Genomic DNA, 27,970 nt, shown 5'->3' with positions numbered 1-27,970 from the left:
CAAGTATCTTCACTTCTTGATGCCTCAACTCTTGTTCAGCCCATCGATGAAGTCTCGTAAGAAAAGAGAACAACTGATCCTCATTGTTCATGTTATAAATGTTTAAGATTAAAGAAGTAAATGATTGAATGTACCCACTAATCATCCCTTTTTGCTTCAATGTATTCAATTCCTTCCGCGCTAGGTAATCAACATCTTCGGGAAAGAAATGACGCTTAAACTCAGGCTTAAAATCTTCCCAAGTGTCAACTGAGTTTTTCTCATTCTAGACATCACCAATTCTCCTCCTCAACCATAAGATAACATCATCAATGAAAAACATAGATGTGGTACTAACCTTTACTTCCTCATTGATGAGATTTGAAGCTTTGATGTATTGTTCAACTTGCCATAAGAAGTTCTCAATTGCTTTCGGTTCTCGTGCACCGCCATACAGTTTAGGCTTGGAATCTTGATCTTCATTTGTGTAGAAACCCTTACCCCATTCAAAATGGTTCACTCAAGAATTGTCATTCTCATCTACATCTCTTCCCAATTTGTTCACGTCTCGTTAAGATTATTGCGAGTGTCTGCCTTTAGAACCTCAACGGTGGTATGTACATCTTCCTCTAGCCCTTGAACAGCTTCAAGGCTATGTTCTCATACGTCTACCACCTCTTGAATCTTTTCCTCCCAACTTGAGCATTGGTACTTTACCTTCTTGAGCCTTGATTCAAAAGAAGTTAAACTAGATTCTGTTTTGGAAATTTTTTTCTTACCTTTGTTTGGTTGAACTTCCAATGTTGGTTCCGAATAAAGCGTGGTTGAATTGCTTTTGCTTTAATACCAGTTTATAAAAAATGATCATTCTCTTTGATACTAGTTCATTAGAACTGATTCTTAGCTCTCATACTAATTGTCACGTCACTAGAATGAGTGAGGATTCGTTCCTAGTCCCTCAATGTGCGGCTTAGCTTACTCCGAACGAAAAGTAGACTATTCAACCTCTTGTTTATGAAGAAATAAAACCAAAAAGAAGATAAACTCAAGTCTGAGTGTAGTGAGAAATCCCTTGTATGAAAATGAGATGTTTACAAGTGATTTAAAATGTCCTATTTATAGGCAAAAGAGAGATAAACCCTCTTATCCCTTATTCAAACTCTCGCTCATGAGAAACTACCATCTAAGCAAGTAAAAATCCCAAAATTATTCAATTCAATCAAGGCATTATCATGTTGGCCCAGGTGGAAAGTAAAATCATGCAAACATATTAAAGCATAAGACATTCACACACTACAACAATTGACACAAGATGTTTTACTATCGATGTTCCCATTGGTATTCATGGCGCAAGAACCCGTGCTAGGAAAATTCCACTAATGAAGCTTTATTCATTGGAATTTACATAAAAAAGATTTCGGCTCTCTATAAGCTACGTGTAGCTCAATTATATGATTTACAAGATAATCTCCCCAAGAGATTGGTTAGATTCTAGTTCTAGTTAGGCACTTTCTATCTAGACTCAAACAGGTTCTAAATGAACCTTTTTCAAAACAAAATACATAAGAAATGATACAACTTACACCCATTATAAATTGGAGAAAAGCCTTCACCTTAAGATATCCAAGCTTCCAACCTTTTGTAGAACAATGTAGAATATTGGAGTTTGTCTAATGCGTATGTAATGGAGAGGAATTGAGAAAAGAGAAAAGATTTTTTCAGAGTTTGCCTCACTCTTTCTTAGAAAAGCACTTTAGGAAAAACTTGTGGATATACCAACAAATGCTCATTTTTCTCAATAGAAGGTTTAATGGGATAATTATAAGTTTTCCAAGCCAAACTAGTTGTTTTTTGTCTATTTGCAAAAAGTTGAGTTTACATTGATCGATTAATCGAGTGTAACAACTATTTTTTTGTTAGAATGTGTCTTATTGATCGATTGTACAATCAATCAATAACTTCTCATTGGGTCTGACATTTTAAATTGATTGATCTATGTACATGGTATGATCTATCAATTAGAATTCCTTCTGACAGTGCATTGTAAGTATGGTCTATTAATGACTTTTTTATGATCGATCATGCTTTATGTCCTTGACTGACAAAGTTTTATATGATCGATCAATCAACAAGAATTTTTTTTGCTGGACAATATTGATCGATCAATCCAAACGAGTTGATCGATCATGCTTTATAGCACATATTGGCCTTGTTTTGGATTGATTGATCATGCTTTATATTTTTGGTCTATGCACTTCTAGTTGATCTATCATTGGCAGATGTTGATCATTCATTCCAGTGGTAGTTCATCTAATATTCTTTTAAAGAATAAGAATGAATGTTCCTAAGTGATTCTAACATGTATGAAATGTGTAAATGAGTTTGTAAAATCATGTTTGAATACAAAATATATCCTAAAGTTCAAAGTTTGCATTGTACCTCAAATTTTGGAAAGAGTTGACAACTCTCTTTACATAGATTGAGTTTTTGACATTTTTGAGTGAATCCAAAATTCTAGTATTTAATTTTCCTCATCTTTTGAGGGTACATCTTCAAGAGCTTTTGAATTATCATGAAACGTGAGGTCTTTGAGAACCTTATATCAATTCACTGTTTTAGATCTTGAAATTGATGTCTCTTGAAGAAAAAATATATGAAATACTAGATTTACAATTGACACACATGCCTAAAATCCCTCAAAACCCCCATCCAAATCCATTTGGATAGGTTCCAAACTCAAAATTTGAAATTTGAACCAAACAACCAACCTGTCATAATTGACCGTTGGTTGCTATTGTTGTTGCGCCTTAGCTGTTTTCAGATTCTTGAGCTGTCTAAAGTTGTTGCTGCCCCTGGGTGGGCATTTTAGTGACTTGGGTCTACCATACCTCTTTGAGAGTACCATTTTGGCATGGTAGCCCGTGCTCCCCATTTTGGTAGTCCGATATAAGAATTTTGCCAAAATCGGTTGTGTTGACTGTGTCGCGTCCGTCAATGGCTGTTCGCTCATGATGCATTCACCCACATATCACAAGATCTAACTTCTCCAAACTTAGCATGATTGGTTTGCAAGTAGGGTAAGCATAAGGTTAGGTTAAATGGAGATATAATTAGGGGGAAAAACCTTTTAGATTTGGGTCTCCCTTAACTTGACTCCAACATGACCTGTTCAATTGAACACCTATCCACCATTCCTTAAAAAGTAAAGAGACCCATACATGTAAAAATTAAAAAAAATGAAATTCTATTATTTTCTTGAAATATCCTAACCAGTCTTTACTTTTTTGCAATAAGATTGATTTGATATATTATAATTATTTTTATATCTAAATTTTTAAATTTTTTTAAAAATAAATGTTAAGATGATATGAAGCAAATAAATGTTAAGATGATATGAACCATGGGCTAGAGAGTCTCGGGCAGGTCAAGAATGCGGTCGAGGAGGAAAACAAAGCAGACGGTTTTACATTTTCAACTTTTTAGGGTGAGGTTTAGGGCCGGGATTTTAAAAAACCTGATGTAAACCCAACCAATGCGCACCACTAGAGCCGGCTCGACTGCTTAGCTTATGCGATGTGGCTTCTTCGACCTCCGTCACTTTCAGGCTTCGCTCTTCTGCCCTCCAGGCGCTCAACCTTTCCGCAGCGCAGCCTTACCGCCGTTCATCGCTCCGACGGAATAGACGAACCTGTAAGCTCATCGAATAATCTTCTCCCCGTTCTCTTCTTCCTCTTTCGTCTATTTTTTTTCTCTTTTTACCTCTAATCTTCCCTGACGCCGGGGAGTGCGACACTCGACGCAAGCAGAGTCTGGCCGGAGGGAGGGGAGGAAGAGTTCCTTCCCTTTGCTCCTTCTTCTCTGTTCAATTTTTGGAAACCCTCGCTTGACCTTTATCTCTTTACATTTGTTGCTTTGTTTTTTTACTGAATTCGTCTTTTCTACTGAAAGAAAAACTGAAATCATCTCTCTATCTGTGTTTGTTTTCCTTCTTCTGATTTTTTTTTATTGATGCGGTAATTTTTTTACTTTTTTATTGTTAAATGCTTGATTTTCAATTAGGTGTTTAAGCTTGTTTGTAAGTACTGCCTCGTTTACCGTGCTAAGTTATTCTTGTTTAGTCATTAGTGTCTGTTAGTAATGTTTATTAGTTTTCTATTTGAGGTTTCTCAAGATTATGATTTGCTGTGGGGGTTGAGAAATTTTACGGTCTCTGCTTTTCCTTTCCTCTTTTTTGCTGGTGAAGTAGTTTTGTAAATTAATGGTGGGATATTTGGCAGACTACAGACAAGAGGAGAACCAGGATTTTCTTAAAAAACAGTTTGGACTCTTAATTATTACCTTCGGGTATCTTATTTATTTAAGTTGTTGTAAATGTTTCTCATGCAGTCAAACTGTTTGCCTCTACAAACATTGCTTTTCTTTTGTGTCTGAAGTGTGCATTAAATTTTTTGTGGTAACAGTCGATTGAGTTACTTACTGTATGGGAAGGTTGCAAAACTTCATTTTCATTTGCTTAGCTATGTTTTTCTATGAAGTCTAAGCATTACACAACATACTTCTGTCATCTTTTATATTTTTTGCATTTGAAACTTGGAGTGAAGAGCTTTAATTTGGGTTTTGGTGCATGCTAAGTGATCAAATAGTGAGTGTCATAGTAAACTAAGGAAACCCAAATTTAGCTAATTATTTTGCAATGGACAAGGAACTTGGGTAATTGCTGATTGTGTCTTAAGGTGCAGAGTAATTATTTGTTTCTTCTTTACCTAGCTCAAATTCTTTTTTTTATTGAAATGTTTGTTATTATTTTTATTTTTTATTTTTTGCTTCAAATGTTTCTCTACCTTCATCTATCTTCTGTACTTTTGTTTGTTAATATCATTGTTCGAAGATGCAATTTCTATTTACTTAGGTTTCTGTTAAAGTAGTTTCTCATAGAATCTTGTTTTAGAGGGTGTAAGTGGAGCAGGAACGTTATTGCCTTTTTTTCATTATTTATCTTATAAATATGATAGAAAGACCAAACCTAGCACTAACCCCCTACTAACTATTTTTAATTCAATGTGTATTCATTCTCTCTTCACCCACGTTCTCTCTTCTCTCTCTCACGTCTTCAATCTTTGATTCTTGAATGTTCATGAATTTTCATATGGTATCAGAGCAGTGGGTACTGACATGTAGGAAGAAAGAAGATAGATGGACAAACTCTGATATTATGCAATTCTGAGGCCTGACCCTCTCTGTTGGTTTTTTAGTTGTTTTGCTCTGTTATCAGGCAAATGTCCTTGAGAGGGAATTGAAAATGACCTATATATGGATGTGTGCTGGTCAAGTGCTTATAGATGAATTTATTGCAAGTCCTTGACAGTGTGATGCTTGTAATAATTAAAGTGGAAGGTTAACAGCTAAGATAAAAAAATCAATATTATATATAAGGCAAAGTTTTTTTTTAATTCTAATAGTCTACTTTTATATGAATTGTACTTCTTTTTAAGATGTAATGTTCTACGAAGGATAATCATTTAAGCTATTTCAATTTTTTGTTATTCTTTTAATAATCCCTGCTTGGTTTCTTTCTCTCTGTTCAGATTTGAAACTCAAGTATGATAAAGCGGTAGGAGATTAAAAAAGGGGGAGCTTTCTTATGCATCACCAAAATCCAAAAATGAAGACGTAACATCACTTCTCCAAACTAGATTGAGTCTCATTGCTTCCAAATTCTGGTATGATATCCTATCTCTATATTGTAGTTGTATATGAATGCACGTTCGCAAGTTCCTGCTAAATATGATATAGTTGAAATGATTTCAAAAATTATGGGATAGGTGACAATTATAAGAGTTATTCTTATGTCAGTTCTATGGTGATTTATTTGAAGCATTTGGGTGATTTATTATAGTTCTATAGGAATGTTATCATCTTCAGCCCATATTGTATCTATAAAAGATTAAATTATTAATGTCTATTAAGGTGCAACATCTAAATCGGGGATGTTATGGACTCCCTCTTCCTTAATTAGTATGAAACATTAATTGGTGGACATCAATGATGCCGGCTTCGTTTAACTAGTGATTAGGCACAGGAACATCTAATCCATATAGTTGTCAGGAGGTTGTAAATTACCATTTTATACATGGATCAATAATTTGGTTCACTGATGTCCAATAAAATGGTCAAATTGAACCAGAATTTATAGGTTCATCAAATGTAGCATGGCAAAGAACTCAACCAACCGACTAGTTATGCTTTTGAGAATTTCTTTCTCATGTAATTTTTCAAGATATTTGATAAGTGAGGTCTAAATAAAGTCCCCATTGATTTTGGTCATATTAAAGTAATGAGGCAACTTGATGTTATTATGTATCTTAGAATATAATAACCAAGTCAAAAGACATCGACACATCTATCCCTGTATCTAATAATTATGTGTTATTTAGGATGAAACATATCGATAAAACTTAGTTATCTGCCAGTTAATAATATAAGGATATCAACCTTTATGGAGTGCATAACTATGATGTTAACACATGTAAAGCTGTATCATGCAATAACTAGGCTTTGCCTTGAGTTTTTTGTCAGTTGGCCTAAGGTTAACATATAATAACTAATGTTCGAGAGGGCTTGGGGACCATTTTGTGTGGAGTGTTCCTTTAAAATTTATTTACTCTTAAATCTGGGACAGCTTTTAATGAGGCCATGGACCATGAGATCATTTAGGGAAAGCCTAATGGGGAGGGGGTGTGGCTTCCCTCTCTCGCCTCCTTTTCTGACCTGGGCGAAACCTGTTAGGTAGCCTTAATAAATATTTTGGTAATGTCTTCAAAGAACAACATATATATTATTTGTTTGTTATCTTGGATAACCACTTAGAACTAGTTTATAATCAGCCTATACCCGAATCCCTCTGATCTATCCCCAATTGGGTTTGCACCTGATGATTTCATGTGACCAGTGATGGTCACGTGTTAAACATGTTATATTGAAGTATTCCTGCCCTTGGGTCCTATGCCAAAATTATAAACCCATATCTGACTCAAAGGTTGGGTCAGATAAATGGGTCAGGTTTGATTTCTGTTATAGGGTGGGTCAAATTTTGCTGAGAACGGGACAAGTTTGTTCACAAGGACAGAGCATTAATTTCTATGAGTTGGGTCTGATTTGCTTGCTCGGTTCAGTTGCTTCTCACTTTCTTGACATGCTGCATATATGTGAGTCACTCTTGCTTGGCGTGGGATTCGATCTGTATCCTGAATAGAATCTGTAGCATTCCTACATAAGATCTACCTTTCTCATCTATAATATGCCCTGTTCCTCTTCTTGATCTGTTCTCAACCTTTATTGCTCTATAATAGTCCTGTTACACTTTAACCATTTGCTGATGAGATTGTAGCCTATACCCTTGATGATTTTGCAACTCAATTAACCTAATTCTCGTGATTCTCCTAGCATAACTCACATGGCAACCATTTTGTAATTCACCCATTTAAATTCATAAATGGTGTACCAACAGTGATCATTTACTGTCTAAGAACAAAATTGTACCTAAAACGGGTTTACTCACTAGCTAAGAAGAAACTTAGTCAGGTTCAGTGGTTTACTGAACCAGGCATTGAGTTGCACAAACTGAGGTTGGTAGCCAGTAAGTTACATTCAATCTAATGGGATGGATTAATAAAAGAAAATTATAATAAAAAAGGATAGATGACTTTGGAGAATAAAATTGGAGAGAACGAAAGATTAAAATCTTAAAAGTAGTGGAGAAGAAAATAGAGATTGAGCGGGTGGGAGTTAATAGGAGAAGTCAATAAGATAACATAATTGCTTTGCCCTCCCATGTATATATGTGTGTGTGTGTATATATATATATATTTTTTTTTTTGAAATAGTGCATATTTAAGGCTCAAAAGAGCAAAATTACAAGGGGGGAAAACCGTCCCATTGCCCTATCCTGTATTAATTGTCTTATATAATAGTAAGTAAACAAATAGCCTTAGATGAAGGGAAAACAACTGTAGATCATACAGCAAATGCCGACAAGTTACATGGCAGTTCCATTTAAACTAAACGTCTAGTTCTCCCCTTGAAATTGAAGAGAATATATATTTGTTGACATCAATTGAACAGGTATGATTAGATGAGATGTGCTCCAAGGCCTTCATCAAGATATTCATAACCTGTATGGAAATGGAGATATATTGGAGTTCTGTTTCCTTATTTAACGCCTTGTTTTTTAATAAAATAATTATCAACTTTAATATGCTTTGTGCACTCTTGAAAAATTAGATTGGCTGAAATCTAAATTGCTGTTGGTTTTTGCATGAAAAATTATAGGTGTACTTCTTGAAAGCCAAAAAAATTTTAAGGCACTCTCAAATGGCAACTCACAAATGGAATCTGTTGTAGATCTATACCCCATTTTGTGTTGGATCTAGCTGATGCATTTTCCTTCTTAGTTTTCCATTTTCCAATCCACAATATCTCCTCTTCGAAGAACAGCACAACATCTTTTTTTTTAAATGGTGGTTGCTTTTAATGATAGCAAAAGAGATAAGATAGTAAAGTTACTGTTGAGTGGGATCCCACATCGAGAGATGTGAAGAAAAGTTAATGATTATGATATTGAATAATAAGCGTCTTAAGTGGCTAGTCATTTTATGGATTGAACCAGACACAACCTAACAGTGGTATCAGAATAGGATGTGTGCGTGGCTCGAGGCCTAGTTTGTGCTCTCTAGGTTATCAACGTTGTAGGCTCCATGAGGTGGGAGTCTGTGTTGTTTGCTCCATTGAGAGTTTGTGCCCATATCTCGGGCCTATTATGTGTAAGCATGGACGTGAGAGGGACTGTTGATTAGAAAAAAATCCTCATTGAGAAAGTGAAAAAAAAATAGTTATAAGATTGAGCAATGCCTCCCAAGTAGCTAGTCATTTTTGGGATGGAACTGGGCTCAACGTAATAATGATATTAGAGTAAGATGTGTGCGTTAGTCAAGGCCGAGTTTGTGCTCCCAAGGTTATTGGGAGAAGAAAGAAAACATGGGAGGAGAAAGAGAAGGTTGGAGAAAATCTCACATTGTATTATGTAATAAATTTTTGTAAGAAAACATTTTCCTATATAAACACAAATTATATCTTATAACACTTCCCTCAAGCTGGAGTTTCTGACTTCAGTTTGTTACATAGCATATCAAAATATAAAAAAAATCATAAAATTTTCTATACTTACGTCTTCAATATCTTCAACGTAGCAATGAATTCTCAAAATTTCAGCTTCACCTTGATCTTCCACTTCTACTTGCATTTGGTCACTTCTCAAAATCCAATTGGGATATCGTTGTTGATTTTTAGGACTCCATGGATTTAGCTCACGGAGAAAAAGCAAGGGACACCCATTGGGAGAAAAACAGGAGGAAGAAGAGGTTATGGACATGTTTTCCTAACCCTTCCCCTAAGTTCAATTTATAGATTAATGAACCTATAATATTACAATTATGCCCCTGGAATTTAACCTAATTAAATCAATGCCATCTCTATGTGACGACTCTTTATTTACCATCTTGCCATCATTGTATGGGCATATGGGCCTTCTCCATGGTCTATGGGCTTTGACTCCATGGATTTAGCTCATTGAGAAAAAGAGAGGGACACCCATTGGTAGAAAATAGGAGGACGAAGAGGTTGTGGACTTGTTTTCCTAACCCTTCCCCTAAGTTCAATTTATAGATTAATGAGCCTAAAATATTACAATTATGCCCCTAAAACTTAACCTAATTACATCAATGTCATCTCTATGTGATGACTCTTTATTTATCATCATTCTATCATTGTATGGGCATGTGGGCCTTCTCCTTGGTCTATGGGCCTTGAGCCCATCTTCTACATCTCTTGGATGCGTGGGCCTTCCTTGGTCTTATGGGCTTGGGACCATCTTTTAACACACTTGGAAATGTGGACCTTCCTTGGTCGTGTGGGTTTGGGCTCATCTTCCAAGTTGGGGGTGAGAGAACATCATGAACTCCCATCTTGCTGCAAATGGTGTATAAGATTTTCTCGTATAAAATGACAGTCCTCCATATTTTCCAACACTCCCCTTTACGTTGGTGGTCTCTTCCATGAGGCCATCTGGCATAAGATAAGTGAGAGTAAAATCACTCCTAGCCGTATGATATCGCTCCATATTCCAGTCATAACTCATGCTAGATGTAGGGTACACTCCTATCTTCTATAGGTAGTGGGTCTATACTCAGAAGTGTAATAAAACTCTTCCATCACATTGTCCCTCCACAAGACATTGATCCTCAAATGGTAGGAGTAATAAATACCAATTAAAGGGGGGTAACTGGTAATTACCCGGAAGATAATATTTTGGGGCCACCTTGGCTTTCTTCATCATCAAAATCAGCATTGCTGATAAAAATCCAGCAATTGAGAAGTCTTTCTTCAATAATAATATCTCATCCAAAGAGACACAATAGCAATAGCTGAAATGGGTCTAGGCTCAATAACACGTACCAAATAATAAAAATCCTTGTAAAAGGACACATGAAATAATCCGATGTGAGTATCTGCACCAAGTAATTTGCTGACCAAGGAATATGTTGCCAATACTTCAAAATAATAATCCAACTAGAGACACAAGGACCAAGTCGAGTCGAGTCAAATATTAGGCCAATATAGTCGAGTCGCGGGAGAAATATGTATAGGACTTGGGACCTAGACTCGTATAACTGAGGCAAAAAAAAAGTGAGCGGAGTCGGGTTGACTGGACCAAGTAGACTTGAACCGGCTTGACCCGGATCGAGTTGGCCCAATTTAACTCAGCAGAACAGAAATAGTATGTTCGTTCATCTCTTCCCTTTAATCAAACTCTTGATTCTCTTTCTCCACCTGCTGAATCAAAGTATCACTAACTAGTTAAAGTGAAACAACGGCAATAACTCGGCGGATTAAATTCAAACAGTCATCTTTCTCTCTCTCGGCTTCCTTCCTATATCTGCAACGAAGAAAGCGGTAAACGAGCAGTAATCGAGCCAAAGACTTCCGAAAAACATCAGCGAGAATTACGGAGATAAGAAATTTGCTACGAAGATCTAAGATAATTTCGCATTGATTGAGAACAACATTCTTGCATATAAGTTCTTTAATCAGGCTGGACTAGGTTGATGACAACTTTCCAGTTGAATACCAAGCTGGATATTGACTAACAAAGCAAGATCAACAAGCAAGAGAGGGACTCGGCTGGTTCGAACCAGCACCTCTCTTCTCGGCATGATGAAATAATCCAACAAGATAATCAACAACTTTCGTTAGCGATGAACCAGTAAGGCGCCGGTGATTGCCGTGCATAGCGGGCTGATTCATTGTCCAGAAACGGCAACACGGCGGGATCAATCAGCCAGTGTCTTTGTCTTCCCAAAGCGGCAACCAAGATCAAATCCGGATTGATGAAAGATTACGGGAGTTTCCGAAGATAGCAGAAACACACTCGCAATGTATAGCGCCTAGAAGTTTGATTTCACAGTGCAGAACGAAGGGGAGGAAGTAACATTAAAGATTAAGATTAACATGGCCAAAATCAGAGGAACCGTCATAGACGATGAGCCTTTTGTGGCATACACATTGGACAGTGTTTTGCTGCCGAGGGAGTTGATTAAGGCAGAGGCTCCGGCGCCAGCACCTGCTCTGGAGGCAGAGTCACCAAAGAAATCCAAGCAAGCGAAGGGGAACTCACTGCCGGTCCCAGGTGATGTAGATGCACAAGAACCTCACTGCGGATGGGAAGGCTTTCGTGCTGCTCTTCCACAGGATTCTGATTTACTAGTCAATGGCCATGTTAAAGTCCAGCAATGGGTTGATGGCCATGTGGGCGGAAAGAAAAAAAGAGATCGCCTTTGGTAAGTAGTTGTAATCTCCGCGTTGGTTTTGACAATGCATAACTTGCAGGCATCTGCAAGACGTTCCGCTGCACTGGGCGAGACTGTAAACATGATTAGTGCCTGATGGAAATAATCATCAGTTGATGGTAATTACTAGCAGTGCAAAAAACAAGGGCACGATAAAGAGAAAAATAAAAAAGTTTAGAACTTTAAAACACCATATCTACGAATCCTGAAAATCAATGTTCTGATACTATGTTGATTTTCAGGATTCCATAGATTTAGCTCATGGAGAAAAAGAGATGGACACCCATTGGGAGAAAAACAAGAGGAAGAAGAGGTTATGGACATGTTTTCCTAACCCTTCCCCCAAGTTCAATTTAAAGATTAATGAACTTACAATATTACAATTATGCCCCTAGAACTTAACTTAATTACATCAATGCCATCTTTATTTGATGACTCTTTATTTACCATCCCGCCATCATTGTATGGGCATGTGGGCCTTCTCCTTGGTCTATGGGCCTTGTGCCCATCTTCTACATCTCTTGGATGTGTGGGTCTTCCTTGGTCTTATGGGCTTGGGCCCATCTTCTAACACACTTGGATATGTGGACCTTCCTTGGTCGTGTGGGCTTAGGCCCATCTTCCAACAATCGTGAATAACTTGACTTTGGTCTCCAACTTCGATAAAAAAATCAGTCCTAGCACTTGACACAACTCCAAATGCTAGCACTCTTAGGTCAAAGAAAAGTTAAGAGACACCATCCTACCCACTTTTAAGGGTAGTACTACATTCACCCAATTTAATAATGTAAAACAGCCTAACTTGCCTCAACTCAAATTGGATTTGGGCATACTCTTACTCCGTCAAGTAGTGTGTCTATGGTATTGCTTCGAAGTGATTAAAAAAACAATAGAAGAAGTACCATTAGAGGTTTCGCGACTTTCACTGGAACATAACTTGGAAGTTACCTCTTTTGTGAGTACATCCTTAAATTATTCACCATAGTGCAGGTATGGACAAGGAGAGAACAATGGTGGCCAGTTTTTTACACCAAGGAGGGCCAGAGAGAAACAAAACTTTGATTATGCTGGACCAAGAGACGAATTGATGCAAGACAAGTAGCTCATGAAGCTAAAACACAATTCTTCTACAATCTTCTTGATGGAAAAAGAATCTCCATTGCTCTTGTAAGTGTTAGGATAAATTCAAATACCAAAATTAGTAGGACTCTATTCTGCTTTAGAAAATTAGTAGTTGCTACCACATAAGGAACCTTCTTTTTTTTTTTTTGGAAACGGTGATGATTTTATTTCAAAAGAAAGCAAGAAAATACATCAAGGGAAGCCTCCCCTAATAACAAGAGATAAGAACTAAGCTAGGGATGTAACCTACTTTTACGAGATCAGAAAAGGAGCAGATACTAAGGACTTACAGTTTACTAGCTATCATGAAACAACAGAAATGTTAATTCCACATAACCAAAACTCAACAACAGTCAATTATTCAAGAAGCAAATAACAAAAATGACCCATGCAGAAACAGCATCACATAGGACAGAAAATATAAGACATGTCAATGACCATGCAGCAGAAACTTTGGATATTACTTTAGTTTGCCAATCAACATGAAACCACTAGAAATTAAATCATGAACATCAACTAAGGCTGAAAAAAGAAAAAGGAAACTGAGAACATCAAAGCTATCAAAGGCCAGTACAAAAGAAAACCAAAGCAATAGAATAACCAGCTACAAAGAATAGAGAAAAAAAATCGAACTCAAAAATCGTGCTTTCTGCTTGTAATAGGCTTCCAGCATAACCTTTTCTTCTTCTAATGTTGATTTATATCTTTAGAAAAATTGGATTGGGAAACGGTTTGTGGGGTTAGAAAATAGACTTAGAGATCTTGTCTTTAACATATAGTTTTCTATATAAATGTTCTTTATGGCACAAACTCCTGCAAATTGAAGCTTTTTTGTTACTGCTGCCTGACCTTTACTGTTTCAAATGTTGATTTCTCTTTGTAGAAAATTCTGATTTCCAAAACTCTTTTTGCATTGGAAACTAGACTTAAAACCTTTCCATCAATATATGATTTGCAATATGGAAAGTGTAGTATGATAATGTAAGCTCCATGGAAAAATGGGTGCAGGAACATGAACTCAAGAGAAATTTTTTTTCTTCTTCTCTTCTTTAATTGATTGTTTCAAGCGCAGTTCTAGGCCTTGGATTATGTTAAAACTTGACTTTGAAAAAGTATTTGATAGGATTTGCTGGCGCTACCTGGATTCCTAGCTATTGGGCATGAGATTTGGAAACAAATGGAGGCACTGGATTCAAAGTTGTATCTCATCTGTATTTTATTTAGTTATCCTTATTGGAAATGCCTATGGGTACTTTAAAGGGTCTAGAGGACTTCAACAAGAAGATCTCATCTCATCGTTGTTATTTAATATTGTTGTTGACGGCCTCACTTGCCTCTTCCACCTGACAAAGGATCGTGATTGGATTAAACCTCTCTTTGAAGATGAGAGACTTGATAATCCAATTCTGCATTTTGCGGATGACAAAGTCATCTTTGTGGATGGTATTATGGAAGAAGTGCTTCATATTAAAGCTCTCCTGAACATTTTTTTATTTCTGAACAGCAAATTAATTGGAGCAAGATTACCCTATAATTTACATCAAGCTAGCCTCGATGAGATGGCCACTAGATTGTGGCGTTGTGTTGGCTCTCTTCTAGGAATCTAGTTGGACTACCTCTCTTCATAGGAAGAATGGAGAGAACATTGTGGAATTCTGTCCTTGAGAAGCTCCAACTTTGTTTGCCCTCATGGAAGATGCATCTTATTTCCATAGCTGGCAGTTGACTCTCATCCGATCTTGTTTGATGGTACCCTTGTTACCTTACTCGGGTAGCTTGGCTAAAGGCATAGGAAAATTCATTAGGAACTTCCTTTGGAAGGGATCGTGTAATGGATTCAAGCACTGTATGATAAAATGGATGAATGTCTACAAATGTAAGGTGGAGAGAGGTTTGGGTATTTGGTGTGTAAGGGACACTAATATTGCTCTCCTCACAAAATAATGTTGGCGTTTGAATACTTCTGCCTCTCTGGCACGAATTTCATTTGTTACTAGGAATATGGGAGAGACAATGCTTGTTGGTGGCTTGGTGATGGATCACCAAACAAACTTTCCTTGGTTTGGAGATGTATCTTTCACAACAATCACTTTACTCCCCATATTCGTCTCTTGCTCGGCATTAGAAACTGTGTGAATTTCTGGTATCATCTGCGGTTCAACAACTCCTTTGAAGGTCTCCTACCTTTGTGTTTTCTATGTTGCTCAAAACGAGGATACACTTCTATCCAATATTGGTGGCAAAGGGGGACTCTTAAGAAGTAAATTGGAGCTCCATATTCCGTTGTGATTTTAATGATGTTGAGGCTTTCAAGATATGCAACTCGGTTAAGGACGTGACAACAGTGGACTCAAGCATGACCAGCCTGATAAGATGATATGGTGCCTTTGAGCAAATGGATCTTTCACTGGGCCTTCCTATTTTTCTTTGCTAATTGTAGGATCCTTATTGAGTGGGAAAAAGTTTCACATTGATAAATGTAAAAAAAAGGGTAATAAGGTTTAGTAATAGGCCTCCTGAGTGGTTAATCATTTTGGGATGGAACTGAGCTCAACTCAACAATGGTGTTAGAGCAGGACATGTGCATGGGTTAAGGCCCAGTTTGTGCTCTCTAGGTTGTTTGTTATTTGTGTGAGTGGGCTCCATGAGGTGGGAGTTGTGTATTATTTGCTCGTTTGGGAGTTTGTACCCATGTCTTAGACCTGTTATGTGTAAGTGTTAGATGTGAGTGGGAAAAAGTTCCACATTGAGAAATAGAAAAACTAATAGGTTATAAGGTTAAGAAATAAACCTTCTATGCTGTCAGTCATTTTAGGATGGAACATGTTCTATCCAACAGATTTTAAAGTAAACTACATAGATTTGGTAGCAAAAATAGTAAGTACTAACATTGATTTCAAAGTAAGAGTTCTATATACTTAGTTAATTTTTAGAGAGGTTGAGAGACTGGGTTCTTGTTCACTGAAAGTGATTCCCAAGGATGTTTCATAGGCCTTGACACATTAAGAGTTAAGAAATGTTATTGGGTTAAGGTTGAGTAACAGGCATCCTAAGTGGCTAGTCATTTTAGATGGAACTATGCTCAACCCAATAGAGGTATCAAAGAAGGATGTTTGCTTGGGCCCACGCCTAGTTTGTGCATGATTGTGAGTTTGTGCTCTGTTGTGAGTTTGCGCTCTTGTCTCAGGTGTGTTTTTTTTTGAAGAAGATGTATTTTTATTAAAATGAAGGAAGAGAAACTACAAAAGCGGAGGGCGCAAATCCTGTACAACGAGAGATTGCAGGAAAGCTCCCTCCTTGGCAAGCACATCTGCTGCCGAATTAGCAGATCTCGGAATGTGAGACCAAATACAAGAAAAGGAAGAAACGATATCCAAAATCTCCTGGTAAACGCCCCAATGCCTCCATGGGGGAGAAGAATTGCGCTGGCACCAACCAATCACCACCTTGGAATCCCCTTCAATGTGAATAGGCCCACTGCATTTGTCTTTGAACACCCGCAATCCATTAAGAAGGCCATGTAATTCCGCCGACATTGAGTCGGAAATGCCTAAAGGACCAGCATAGGAAAAACATTTGTTCCCAGTTGAGTCTGAAATAACGCCCCCAAATCCCGCAATCCCGGGATTTCCAAGAGAAGATCCATCAAAATTTAGTTTTAGGTAGCCAGTTTCCGGAGGGGTCCATTCCTGCATAACTGGGATTTTAGCTCCAATGTGCATCCTCGCCAAATTGCTCCAGTTGTCTCGAATGTCGGTGCCTTTGAAAGAAGAGAGGGGTTTTTTTGTCAATAACCAGGTTGATATTTGCCCAATCACTCTATCAACAATTCTAGCCTCAGATTCACTTTTAGCATCAAACCGCCTTCTATTTCGTTCATTCCAAAGCCCCCATGGAACGAAACTAGCACAAGCTGAGATAATCAATTTACCGAGGCCAGGAAGGGGATATCCCAAGATCGACTTGCAAAAACTTATCAGGTCGGCAGCAATACAAAATTGAATCTCCAATTTGCTTAAAATAGAGGTCCACACAGTCCATGAGAACTGACACTGAAGAAGAGTATGACTGGTGGATTCATCTTCACTGTGGCAGAAAGGGCATAGAGGATCTATAGATGGGTGACCTCTTCTTTTGAGCACATCAGCCATGAGAATTTTACTTTGACAGGCACTCCACATGAAAAATTTTACCTTAGGGGGGGCACAAAGATTCCAGACAAAGTTGATGTCATGTTCCCTTTGCGTCGGGTCCCAACCGTTGATGTATCCATATGCCGAAGCAACTGAGAATTTCCCACTTTTGTCAGGCCACCAAATGAGTTTGTCGTCATTGGAAGGCCAAATTCTGACATGTTTTAGAGCATCTAAGAGGCTGCTGGCTTCCATGGCCTCCATGTCAGTTAAACCTCTTCGGGTATGTAGGTTCACATTCCCTCCTTCAAAAGCATCCGCAACTGTAATTTCCTTGTGAGTGGAGAGAAGGAAAAGAGTGCTGAAAGAGTTCCGTAAAGGTGCCTGTCCTGTCCACCAGTCGTCCCAGAATTTGAGAGATCTTCCATTGCCCACAAAAAATCTACAGGCTGAAGTGAAATTCTGAAGAATCAAAAATATAGATCTCCATATTGAGGACAGTCCTCTCCGGTTTCCTCCAGCCATCCACATGGCATATTCCAGCCCAACTTAACGCGAACCATATCCTTCCAAAGATTGAAGGAGATTGTGTTGTACTTCCAAATCCATTTAAGCATTAAGGCTTTGTTCATATCTTTTGATTTCCGAAGCCCTAGTCCTCCCAATCTTTTTGGTAGGCAAACTTCATTCCATTTGACCAAATGATATTTAAAAGAGTCACTTGATCCTTTCCATAGGAATCTTCTTTTCATTTTATCTATGGCTTTGCAAACTGAGGATGGGCAAGGCAGAAAAGATAGTGCATAGTTTGGGATGCCAACAATACAAGATTTGAGGAGAGTTAGTCTGCCTGCCTTACTAAGAAGTCGGCCCTTCCAACTGGCTAGCCTGGATTCAATCTTTTCAACCACTGGGATCCACAGATTTTGGGAAATACGCCCATGAAACAGAGGAAGACCAAGATACTTCGCTGGAAGTGCATTCGTAGAGCATCCAAATAGATTAGCCATCCCTTCAAGGTCTTCTGGCCTCACATTAAAACCAATGAGAGAGGTCTTCCTCCAATTAACTTTCTGACCTGATGCAATTTCAAAGAGCCCTAATACTGCCTTTATCCTCCTAGCAGTATCCATATCACTGATGCCAAAAATTATGGTATCATCCGCATATTGCAAAATCGGTATATTGAAAGCCTGTTGAGAGCTGGTTGGGGAGAGCCATCCAAGGTCGACCGCCGAATAGAACATGGCTGAGAGAAATTCTGCTACTATGTTGAATAAAAGAGGGGATAGGGGGTCACCTTGTCTTATTCCCCTCGTGCCTTTAAAATAACCACATACCGAACCATTGAGAATCAGGGAGTAGGTTGCTGAGCCCACACAGCTTCTTATCCAAAAACGCCATTTCTCTCCAAAACCCATTTTTTCCATTGTTTCATCCAGTAGGGTCCAGTTGACACGGTCAAAAGCTTTTTCGAGATCAATCTTGAGGGCTATTCTTGGCTTCTGGTTACATTTGAAGTGATCCATAAGCTCGTGCGCAGCCATTGCGGAGTCTAAAATTTCTCTTCCCTTGAGGAAAGCGCCCTGCCCTTTGTGGATGACAAGGGGAAGCAAAGTCTTCAAACGGCGCGCTAGGAGTCGTGCAATAATTTTGTATGCACTTGAGACCAAACTGATAGGCCGGAAGTCTTCTGGTTTTTCCACAGTTGTTTTCTTGGGAACTAGAGTGATAAAGGATGCGCCGATACTGCGGAATGTTATGCCATTTCTGTAGAAACCTCCGATCATATCATTGATATCTTCCTTAATCTTGGGCCAAAACTTTTTCAAAAAGTCTCCATTAAAACCATCAAGACCCGGAGCTCTGTTGCTTTCCATGCCCAATACTGCCTGCTCAATTTCTTCAGACGAGAAAGGTGATTCAAGAATTGAGGCTGCTGTTGTGGATATATGGGAGAGATTAATGTGCTGGAACCTCGGCCTGTTGGTACACTCCTCCGAATATAGACCTGTAAAAACTGAACCAACTCATTAGTAATTGAGGTTCGACTCGATGTTACCTTATTGTTTATGCATAATGAGGTAATTCGGTTGGATCTCTTTTTTGCCGAGGCAATGGCATGAAAAAACTTTGTATTTGCATCTCCCTCCTTTAACCATCTAAACCTGGCACGTTGCTTCCACCGGATCCTCTCTTGGTGCAGGATAGTTTTTAGCTTATTGTTAAAAGAGTTTCGACGAGAGACTTCATCAGGATTTAAATGTCTTTGCTCCTCCACCAGGTCTAGTGTCTCAATCTGAGAGATAAGAGATCCTTTTTCAACTAACAGAGAGGTGTGTCTACTCTTGGCCCACTCTTTAATTTTCTCTTTTAAGTACCGCAACTTTAGAGGGAACGCCCACTCCCTTCTACCAAGGTTTGGCCCCGCATCCCACCAATCATTGATAAGTTGTTCAAAGTTTTCCTCCAAAAGCCAAGAGTTTTCAAATCGGAAAGGCGAGGGTCCCCATTTTTCAAATGTGGTAGTCAGCATAATAGGCCAATGGTCAGATCCCACCTTATTGAGGACTCTACCCGTGACGTTCTCAAACATCTACATCCAGTCATGACAAGCCAAGAATCGGTCCAATTTTGATAGAATTGGTTGCTGTTGACCATTTGACCATGTGTAATTCTTCCCAGATAGGGAAATCTCATCCAGCCCACACCCCCCAATAAAATCAGAGAAGCCTCGCATAGAGGCCGAAATTCGGATTGCCGGAGGCTTTTTTTCTTGACAGTATCTGATAGCGTTGAAATCTCCTGCAAAGATCCACGGGAGATTCCAATTCTGCTTAAGAGAATTAAGTTCCTCCCAAAAAGAGTTCCGATCTCTGTATTTAGTCGGACCATATACTCCTCCCACGCACCAGAGTTTCTCGGAGGAGAGATCACGAAATTGAATACCTAGTGAATACCACCCCTTAATGATGTTCATAGAGTCAAAGAAAGTTGAGTCCCATGCTAGAAGAATAGCTCCTGAGTGACCAATAGCATCCACAACTTCCCATTTAATTGAGGGACACGACCAGAGCTCTTTTGCGATGGCATCAGTCATTTCTTGGCATTTGGTGTCCTGGAGGATTATTATAGAAGCCTTGAATTGAGCGAGGAAACTTGATATCATGCCGCGCTTTCGGGCGGTGCCAATACCTCTGACATTCCACGAAAGCAAAATCATTTACTATCTCGTGTTTGCACTCCTGATGTGATTGTGTCTCCCGGTAACTGACCCTTGTAAACAACCCCCAATATGCTGGCCAATCTCATCATATTTTGCCATGTTTCATCATCATACTTGTGACTTTGAACTTGGAGGGCCTTCACCAGACGAGTAGATCTATCATTTGGAGTGAGAGATGTTTTAACCATGCTCATCTTCTTAGCCAGTCTTTTAGATTGCCTACTGTGTAGGGCGGTTTCCACTTGTCTTCTTCTTCTTCTGTTGTTGGTCAGGATAGGTGGAGACGGTGGAGTGGAGGGTATTTCTGGAATTGGGTTGGAAAAATTCAGATTGGCGGTCTCCATTTGAGTATTCAGAGTTTGGGTGGATTCCATCTGCCTCTCTGATCTTCTAGATTCAAGGTCCATATCGGGCGCAGTTCCCAAGACAGTTTTTGTGCCATTTGTTTGACTTGAGGAGCTATCTTCAAGACTGATATTAGAGTCCTTTCTGATTTCTGTAGTCCTGGTTTGACTACCCTGCTTGTACCCATCGAGTTCAACATTCTGCGTGTAAGGGTCATTGGGATAATCTTTCTGGGGGGAAGGGTATTTCTGGAAATGGGAATCAGGTGGCATATTTTTGACGGGTGTGGGGGAGGGTGAGAGGAAAGAGGTAGAGAAAAGAGAGAGGATATTTCCGGAATTTTCAAAATCAGCCATGCCGGTGCGGGAAGAGTAGCCATAATCAGAACACTGTTCAGGAGAATCAGGGACAGACTGGAGCTTGTTCTGCGTGCCCTGCGCACTCACGGAGTGGGTAGGCTCGTTTTTCAAGGCAGAAACTGGTTTCGGAGAAGCTTCCTGATTCATCAAATTCAAATTTGAAGTGGACTGTGTTTTTTAAAATTTCCGGAAGGGGTCTTATTTGAAACGTTACCCCTATTTGCTTTTTCGAAAGTTGGGCTCGAGACTAAAGAGTTTGGTACCACACCTACCGTCTGCCCATATAGGTAAGACTGATTTGAATTGAATAGCTCTGACACGCCATCAGTATTCCTCGGGAGGGCACCCTCTGACGCACTGCAAGTGGTACTTGGCAGAAGTGTTACTGGCTTGTACCCCATTTTACCAGAGGAGTCAATGGGTCTCGGGATGGGGGATACATCGGGATAGCTCGTTGCTGAAAAATTTTTTGATTTTAGAACTGAGTCAGGACTCGGGGATGGGGATGACTCACCTGGACTCATGTCTCCGGAGTTGACTCGTTTAGTGCTCTGAGAGGCTGAGTCCGAGGTCGTGCTTCTTCGTCCTCGTGTCCGGCACTGTTCCGGTGGGCACAGTATGCAGAGGTCCTCAAAAGAAACCTCAATCCACACGAAATTTCCCCCGAAGCAGAGCTTTTGGAAGCACTTCTCACTCCAGCGTGAGTTCGGATCAACGAAGGCCTTCGCAACTTCAAGGTTTGTTCCCTCCATTGTGGCGTCCGACCACTTGATGATCTTTCCGAAGGTTGCGAAAATCGCGTTGAGTACCTTCATCGTCCACAGCTCGACCGGAAGGCCACGTATCGAGATCCATTGGCCGAGGGGCTTGCATATTGTAGTTTCAGTCCACTGCGAAACACATAGGTCACCTTCTTGGAGCCAATTCCTGTTTTCCAGGATTACTTCCGTCTCCTCCATCGATGTTGGAAGGATTAGCCATTTCCGTGGCTCCAACCTCGTGACCCTGGGCTGTGTTCGAAAGAAATCTCCAAACCAAATCTTGAGGTTATCGCAGTTCCACCACCTCTTAGAGGTCGATTCTACGATCAGGCCGGCAGTGAGGTTTTTCTTTCCATTTTCGAATATTTCGGGCAGTAGATCTATGTTAGGGAGTTGCTGTGTCGTGTGGGAGAAAGTTGGGGGGCGTGGTAAGGGGGTCGGTGGTTGGGAGGCTTGACGGTTCTGAGTGGGTTGGATTAACGGAGGGAAATTTCGAGGATCATTGTTGAGAGGAAGGTTTACTGTCTCCGTCATCGGCTTGAAGTATATAGAATGCTTCTCTCCGAATTCCAGAATTACGGACCGCATCTCCTTCCAGCACTGGATCGGTCCGAGCGTCTCCGGTAGGTATACTCGAGCCATTATGGTGAGCTCTCGTCTCTGTATCACCTTCAATTCTCGGACGCCATATTTCCTGAACACAGAGAGGGAGAAGGAGATGTCTCCAATTCTGAGTTCCCGGAGTCTCAGGTCGTGTCCGCCAAGAGCATCATCTAGACAGCGGGTGAAGTCCGAGAGAGCGGCCATGGGAATCGAGATAAAAGAACTTTTCCGGCCGTTCCGTAGCGTGATTCTCACCACCTTGGTATTTCGTAGCTGATTTAGAGTCATTGTGACCGCAGAGTCGCCGTATCGCCATGCTCTGTCTCCCTGCTTCCCATTTTCTTTTCTTCTGGTTGTTTTTCCTTTCACTGTGCTCCAGGATCCTTCCTCCGTTGTCACCGGCAGATTGCCTCCGTCTGTTTGCTGCGGAAACGCAGTGTCGGGAATAAGCACAGCCGCTATCTTGCCGAGGTGTAAGGAATGATTTTCCTCCTGCTTCCCAAATTTCGATAGGGCCTTCTTCCCGATTGACGATGATCCCTCATCTTGCTCGTCAACTCGCTCCTTCCGTCGCCGCTCCAAAGGTCGCTCCGTCATCGTTCACCAACAGTACAATGCTTTGTTATTCTTGTCTCAGGTCTGTTATTAGCTCGGACATGAAGGGGAGTATTTAGTGAGAATATCTTCATTGATAAGAGTTATGAAGTGTTATTGGTTAGTGATATTGTGCACTAGGCCTCTTAAGTGGCTAATCATTTTGGATGAAATTGGGCTCAATCAAACGTTGATATGAGAGCAGGATACTTGCATGGGCCAAGGCCCAATTTGTGCTCCGTTGGGAGTATGTGTTCCTTTGGGAGTTTGTGCTTTGTTAAGAGTTTTTACCCATGTCTCATGCTGGTTATATGTAAGTTTAGATGTGAGAGAGAATGTGGAGTAGGAAAGGTCCCACATTGATAAATAGTAAAAAATGTTATTAGGTTATAAGCTTGAGCAATAGGCCTCCTAAGTGGCTAGTCATTTTGGGATCGAACCAATCTCAATCCACCATGATAGTTTTGTGGACACTATTACATGCTCCCTCACTAGATATAAGGCACAAAATTGACTAATAAAGCCAAACTCTAACATTATAAAATGGAGCATTAGATTTTGAAAGGAGCTTTTTGTATTTTGTAAAATCGTCTGAAACATTCAAGAAGAATCTCAACTAAATGTTTGGAAATTTTGTTTGAGTTTCATTGGCAGTTAATGAGGCAAAAGATTGAGTCAACTCATTTTCTTGAGGGACAACTTCGGAGCTCTCGGGATACAGCTGAAGCCTACTCTTGACAATATCAAGCTCATCTCCAGCACACAAGCCCCTTTATGTGAGAGGAGAATTTTATCCTTCACCTTATAGCAATAGGTGCTTCTCGCTTGCATCTCTAGTAGCTTCGGAGCTCGACTTTCATTGACTTCTCTGTCAGCTAGGTCAGCTGTGGCAGCATTGCAAACACTTTGATCTTACCTGCTCCCTCTATTGATAGATCCAAGGGCCAAAAAGACATCATTTTAGTGACTCATAGGGCTTCCCTCATATCAAACAGGAAAAGTAAGCAAAACCAGGATTGGATTGATCAATTTGGTAGGTCACTTATAGATTTTGATGTTCTACAATGACTAGATCATGTCTTGGAATCTTTCCTTGCAATTTGTTGGACTGCGTTTGTTCAAATATGCTTGAATGTTCAATAGTCACGTGTCTTTGCATCTCTTATGTTCGAATCTTCAACTTGTTTGAACTGTCATATAAGCTCTAGCTCTACTATCTGTATGCCTTTGTTCGAACATTGTTGTCTTTTGGACATTTTATTTTTTGTCAGGAGTTCTTTGCTGATGCAAAATATTTGAATAGTGGAATCTGATTGAGAGAGGCGATTTCGGGTGAAAAATAAAATAAAATAATGTTACGCGTAATGTGTGCCGGTCAACGCGTATCGTGCGCCGGTGAAACGCATAACGTGCACTGTTAGCTTCGAATGTGCTAATATGCGCCGTTAGCTTCGAATGTGCTAACGTGCGCCGATTTTCGAAAATGATCAGAGACTCTTCTCCGGTCACCATCCCCCGGCCGGTGACCGGAACCCTCAACTGCAGACTTCCGGCAAAGATGCAGACTCCTTCTCCGACGAAGATCGATGGAAAGAAGTTGACTTTCCGAGAAGACAGAGAAATTCCGCAAATATTTGAATAGTGCTTTTGTTCAAACATCGTCCTTTCTAGGAAGCTTATTGTTTCTCTCCTTTGTTCGGACACTGACCTTATTCAAACAATCTTCTTTTCTGGAAGCTTTCTGTTATTCCACTCTATCTGAACAACACACTTGTTCGAATGATGTTCTTTCCAAAGGACTTTTACTTTCAGAGCATTCAAACATTATTCTCATTCGAATAGCTGTTTTTTTAGTAAACATTCGTGAGTGCACTTTGTTCAAAAAGTCCCATTGTTTGGACAATATTCTTCCCTTTTCCTTTTCCTGCTGTCTGAGCTTTATTGAATAACCTCTGTATTTGAAAATTAATGCTACTTGTGTTTTTTCTTTGTGTCTTTTTACTGGATTTAAAAATCTTTCAATGCACATGATTTGTTTGAAATGTTTGTTATAATCAAAACCACTTGGGTTTGGGATCTTGAGATCACCATGAGTGCCAAAATGCATAGTGTGAAATTACAGAAATAATGCTGATGTTGTATTTTTTAATATACTTGGGACCAAATATCATTGGTCTAATATTTTAAACCATTGAGACTATTAGAATCCTCCATTTCCACCCTCTTCCCCTCTCCTTATTTAAATAGAGGCACAACAAGAAACATTCATTTTAGAGTGCATTGAGATTAACAATGACGTTCACACATGCAATTATTGGTAAGTCATTTCAAACACTGGTAATGACTTTTTTCGGGAACATAAGTACCAATAACTCCTCCATATACCCTCTAGTTAGAGGGGAGAGTAGAGTGTCCTTTCTAGTAATATATTGTAGTTGTATATGATTACTCTAGCTTGTGTTAGAGCGAACTCTCCCTAGATTATTCACTTATATTGGCAACTATATTATCGCCACATAGCAACTATATTATTAGTATACTAATTATATGTTCATAGCCTCATTGGCTAAACTCAAGACTCTGAATGAAAACTATAAATTTGTCCTTTTTAATGGTCAAGGTACCAAATTACTTCACAGACAAGGTAAATGAGACAAGTAATTCTTTCGACAAAATGGCCAAGTCAGCGTAGGAGGGAGTGTGGTGTCCTCCCCTTTCTTTCAATGCTGACGGGAGGCCATACATTAATTATATTATTGGCTACCGACTAATGTTGTCCTTCATCAAATGTTCTGTATTAAAATAAATGTGGCGTGGCCTCCCTCTCCCCTCTCTTTCAACGCATTGGAGTAAAAGCAAATGAGGAAAGAGAAAAAACATTCTAAACACTTACTGGAGTTGTTCTTTTTCTCGATAATTTCACGTATGGAATGGCTTATACTTTTCTGAATTTTGGAACAAGCTTTAGTCTGAACCTTTCCTATCTAGAATTCCTGCATAGTTTTGTCAATGTTGTCCCACAGATATTGCATCATCCTAGAAGTCTCAATATTTGTAGCTAGAATGTTAAATACATAAAACATACTCAAGTGTTTACTACTTTGAAAGTAGATTTTGTTATTCATGTCGTAATCTAATGATTTTCCTTGCACTTTGTGATCAACTTACTCTGTTTTTTCACTTTCTATTCAGACCCTTGTTTGCTGCAAAGAAGTTGGACTGCAAAATTAAAATGGAAGCAAAATTCTTTCGGTTTCTTAAGGTTGTTGGAGTGGGTTTTAAGGCAAGAGCAGAAGCTGAAGGGCGTTTACTTTATTTGAAGGTGGGCTTCACCCATGAGATTGAGTTGACGCTCCCACCAGCAGTTCGAGTCTTCTGCTTTAAACCAAACATTATTTGCTGCACTGGTTTAGATAAGCGGAGGGTTCATCAGTTTGCTGCTGCGGTTCGTGATTGTAAACCTCCTGATGTTTACAAGGGCAAGGGCATATTATACATGGATGAAGTTGTAAAGAAGAAACAAGGAAAGAAGTCCAAATGAAAGAGAAAATCTCGTACCTATATTTTACTTGAATATTTAACTAAGCAACACAGCTAGAAATATTTTGTTTCTTCTAGACTGTAGTAGTGAAGCTAGAATTTTGATATGAAACTGGCAAATAAGAGAGTTTGAACCTGCCACTGAGTTCACATACGAACTTGATATGTTCAGTTAAATCTTATCTTGGTGCCATGGCTTTGTGTGTTTCTGCATAATGAGCCAAAATTGAGATAGGTGTTATACTATTTCGCCAAGTCGGATAGAAGCCTTATCACTGTTGCTGAAAACAGTCAACATTGTTTAGACTTTTTTTTGTTGTGCAAATATTCTGGTTAATAGGCCCAGGTTTTTTATTACACTATCAGATGGCCAGGTTGAGGACTGCTATTGTTGCATCAGGCTTAGTTGTCTTTGCTGCTGCAAGCTTGGCATTTCCTTTTTTGCTAGTGTAAGTAGAGCTCTCATACATTTGGTGCCTCTGGTGTTACCAAATTACATTTTCAGGTACTGATTTTGATGATTTTGTTGAAGGACGTCCAAGACTAAAAACCTGTTATCGACCCAACAAAGTCTTTGCCTCCTCAAGCAACTTGCCGGGGCGCCTTATATCATCAACACAGGATCATGGCAAGAGTGGGAAGCTGTGATTCCTCTTTTGGTTAAATGCAGATGTCCAAATTACATTTGAACCACTTTTTAGGTTTGTTTGATAGGATCTAATTTATTATTATCTAGAAGTAACAATAAACCTCTTCATTACATTTGAAGTCCCAATGAATTGGGGCCCTTTAGTGATATGTTCTCATTGGAATGAGATTATATCAAATTTGTCCAATCTTTGTAAAAATTAAAACCTCCATCTACGGTTTGGATCATCGGCATCAATCAAAGGATATGATCGAAGTAACTTGATCACTCCTTAACCGGAGGTCAAAATTAAAGTTCTTGATGGTAAAAAAATTAGAGATTTTGGTCTAATAGTCTGCAATTGTCAAAATCAGAAATTTGGTCAAAATCTAGATTGATTATTAAGATAGAAGTTTGATCAATGGTCAAGATGAAGTATAATATTAAATTAGTCTAATGACCTTGTAAGCATGAAAACTTGATCACCAAAAATTAAAATCTTGATCTACAATTTGAATCAGCGGTCAATAATCAAGATTGAAATAACTAGATCACTAGTTGACTTGAGGTCAAAGTTATTGATGGTCAAAGAATAGAGGTTTGGTCAAATAGTCTATCAATTGTTAAAATCAGAATTTGGTCAAAATAAAAACCGATTTCCAAAGATTGAAACCCAATCAATGGTCAAGATGAAGTCAATTGTATTGTGCTATTACCACTATCAAATTAAAGGAAGATGCAATTTATATGCGACTTCAAGTGTCACACCTAATTGAACTT

The 27,970-nt window shown here is 39.1% G+C and overlaps 1 protein-coding gene across 2 annotated transcripts; it reads left to right on the top strand.

The window, feature by feature from the left end:
* Positions 1 to 3,558: 3,558 nt before the first annotated feature.
* Positions 3,559 to 27,335, top strand: LOC137966417 (large ribosomal subunit protein uL6m-like). Of its 2 annotated transcripts, XM_068813015.1 has the most exons (5): positions 3,559 to 3,669; positions 5,565 to 5,699; positions 12,870 to 13,046; positions 26,215 to 27,011; positions 27,095 to 27,335. In XM_068813015.1, the coding sequence occupies exons 3-4, from the start codon at positions 12,985 to 12,987 to the stop codon at positions 26,561 to 26,563; spliced, it is 411 nt and encodes a 136-aa protein (XP_068669116.1). In that variant the 5' UTR covers positions 3,559 to 3,669; positions 5,565 to 5,699; positions 12,870 to 12,984; the 3' UTR covers positions 26,564 to 27,011; positions 27,095 to 27,335. The 2 variants fall into 2 exon arrangements, with proteins under 2 accessions (XP_068669116.1, XP_068669117.1); XM_068813016.1 differs by lacking the exon at positions 12,870 to 13,046 and having other exon boundaries at positions 3,561 to 3,669; positions 27,095 to 27,333.
* The last annotated feature ends 635 nt before the right edge of the window (positions 27,336 to 27,970 follow it).

This window comes from Aristolochia californica, unplaced genomic scaffold (genome assembly GCF_029961685.1).
Source record: "Aristolochia californica isolate CCGP_79_NKW_82.1479 unplaced genomic scaffold, dmAriCali1.0.hap1 SCAF_5, whole genome shotgun sequence".
Taxonomy (NCBI): Eukaryota; Viridiplantae; Streptophyta; class Magnoliopsida; order Piperales; family Aristolochiaceae; genus Aristolochia; species Aristolochia californica.
The sequence above is the reverse complement of the archived record's forward strand: the minus strand, read 5'-3'. Positions and strand labels throughout refer to the sequence as shown.